Source organism: Salvelinus sp. IW2-2015, unplaced genomic scaffold (assembly GCF_002910315.2).
Source record: "Salvelinus sp. IW2-2015 unplaced genomic scaffold, ASM291031v2 Un_scaffold3195, whole genome shotgun sequence".
NCBI classification, from domain to species: Eukaryota; Metazoa; Chordata; class Actinopteri; order Salmoniformes; family Salmonidae; genus Salvelinus; species Salvelinus sp. IW2-2015.
This window is the reverse complement of record NW_019944482.1, coordinates 6317-8703: the sequence shown is the minus strand read 5'-3', so window position 1 is coordinate 8703 and position 2387 is coordinate 6317. Positions and strand designations below refer to the sequence as shown.

At 52.7% G+C, this 2387-nt stretch overlaps 1 protein-coding gene across 1 annotated transcript; it reads right to left on the bottom strand.

Moving 5' to 3' along the window:
* Positions 1-815: 815 nt before the first annotated feature.
* LOC139025739 (uncharacterized) lies at positions 816-1273 on the bottom strand (the record flags this gene model as incomplete). The annotated part of the gene is made up of 1 exon (XM_070440931.1): positions 816-1273. A coding segment is annotated over one exon (458 nt), but the record flags the coding sequence as incomplete, so codon positions are not given.
* Positions 1274-2387: the final 1114 nt, after the last annotated feature.

Genomic DNA, 2387 nt, shown 5'->3' with positions numbered 1-2387 from the left:
CAACAGGTCACAAATCTTGCTGCTGTGATGGCACACTGTGGAATTTCACCCAGTAGTATGGAGAGTTTATCAAAATTGGATTTGTTTTCGATTCTTTGTGGATCTGTGTAATCTGAGGGAAATATGTCTCTCTAATATGGTCATACATTGGGCAGGAGGTTAGGAAGTGCAGAGAGTTCCCTGTCTCTGTTCCCTCTCTCCTTCCCTCTCTCTGTTCCTCTCTCTTGTCCCTCTCTCTGTCCCCTCTCTCTGTCCCCTCTCCCGTCCCTCTCCCGTCCCCTCTCTCCGTTCCATCTCCCTGTCCCCTCTCTCTGTCCTCCCCCATCACTCTCTCTGTTCCTCTCTCCTTCATCTCCATGTTCGTCTCCATGTCTCCTCTCTCTGTCCCCTCTCCCCGTCCCCTCTCTCTGTTCCTCTCTCCTTCCTCTCCATGTTCCGTCTCCATGTTCCCTCTCCCTGTTGCTTCTCTGTCCCCTCTCTCTCTGTTCCCTCTCTGTTCCCTCGCATCCACTCAGCACGGGAGCTAAGCCTCCGTTACTCCGCTAGCCATAAATAATCACGATTACTAAAACCCACAGACAGAACCGTACTATAGTGTATGAAATATGTCTGTTGTTAAGTACCACACAGAAAGCACAACAGCAGTGACAATTAGCATTACTTACACGGCTACCTAGCTAGCGATGCTACGATATCATCTCAAATCCAAAAAGGATTTCAATTACACTGCAGCGTAGCAGTAATCATCAGGTATCTGTGGAGACTTGATAAGCCAGCTAGCCTGCTGCTACGCCTACCATACAATCTGTATCACGTCAAGACACAGAGAGGTGGGGGCTGTGTCGGTGTGGGGCTGTGCGGGGTGGTGGCTGTGTCGGGTGGTGGCTGTGTCGGGGTGGTGGGGGCTGTGTCGGGGTGGTGGGGGCTGTGTCGGGGGGTGGTGGGGGCTGTGTCGGGGGTGGTGGGGGCGTGTCGGGGGTGGTGGGGGCTGTGTCGGGGGTGGTGGGGGCTGTGTCGGGGGTGTGGGGGCTGTGTCGGGGGTGGTGGGGGCTGTGTCGGGGTGGTGGGGCTGTGTCGGGGTGGTGGGGGCTGTGTCGGGGGTGTGGGGCTGTGTCGGGGTGGGTGGGCTGTGTCGGGGGGTGGTGGGGGCTGTGTTCGGGGTGATGGGGGGCTGTGTCGGGGGTGGTGGGGGCTGTGTCGGGGGGTGGGGGCTGTGTCGGGGTGGTGGGGGCTGTGTCGGGGGTGGTGGGGGCTGTGTCCGGGGTGGTGGGGGCTGTGTCGGGGGTGGTGGGGGAACAGTAGAAGTGACAGAGAGGCTGCTGCTCAAACCGGAGGCTCACCGCTAACAGACAGGGAGTGTGTGTGTGTGTGTGTGTGGTGTGTGTGTGTGTGTGTGTGGTGTGTGTGTGTGTGGGTGTGTGTGTGTGTGTGTGGGGTGTGTGGTGTGTGTGTGTGTGTGTGTGTGTGTGTGTGTATGGTGTGGTGTGTCTTCAGTTGGGAGAGAGGGAGACAAAGTAAAGGTGGGAGGGAAGAGCGACTTTCAAGGACACACACACCTGTCCTATACACAACACACACACACACACACCACACACACACCACACACCTCCTCACCCTCCACATCCCTCTCTCTCCCTCCCCTCTCCCACTCTGTCCTTCTCTCCCTCTCACCATGTAATGGAGCCCATACGTTAAACAGATGAATCCCTGTGTCATAGCGTGGTCAGTAGCTCTCAGACAAAAGCCATTAAGCTTATTGATGACAGGGAGCTGGAACACATCTCCGGAAGTCAAATAGTTAATTTGTGCGTGTTAGGACATGTTATCTTTGAGTTAATCGGGGCGGCAGGTAGCCTCGTGGTCAGAGCGTTGTGCCAGTAACCGGAAGGTTACTAGATCGAATCCCCGAGCTGACAAGGAAAAAATATGTCATTCTGCCCCTGAACAAGGCAGTTAACCCACTGTGCCCCTGGGCGCCGATGTCGTTATAAGGTTCTACCTGCAATCCAATCACAAGCCTGAACAAATACAGACGGACSAATCAGAACACGTCTTTGCCATGTCCATCTAAGTATGTTCTGGTCTAGCCAGCAATAATGGCGCGCAAAGCGACACCGTCTTATAGGTACTAATGATGATGTCACATCGTTGTTCAGTAATTCATCTGATGACGATGATACATGTCTTCATGTAWTATCTTATGTGTTCTGACTATCTTTGGTAAAATAGTATTATTCTAACATTTATGTATTCAAATAGCAACATTCTTCTTCAAAAAGTGTCAGCCTTATGGCTGAACCTAGATTGATTTACAAAATCTCTCAGGATTTTTCATACTTTAGGTACGTTTTTAGGTACATTTAAGGTTCGGACCTTAACGGGTAAAA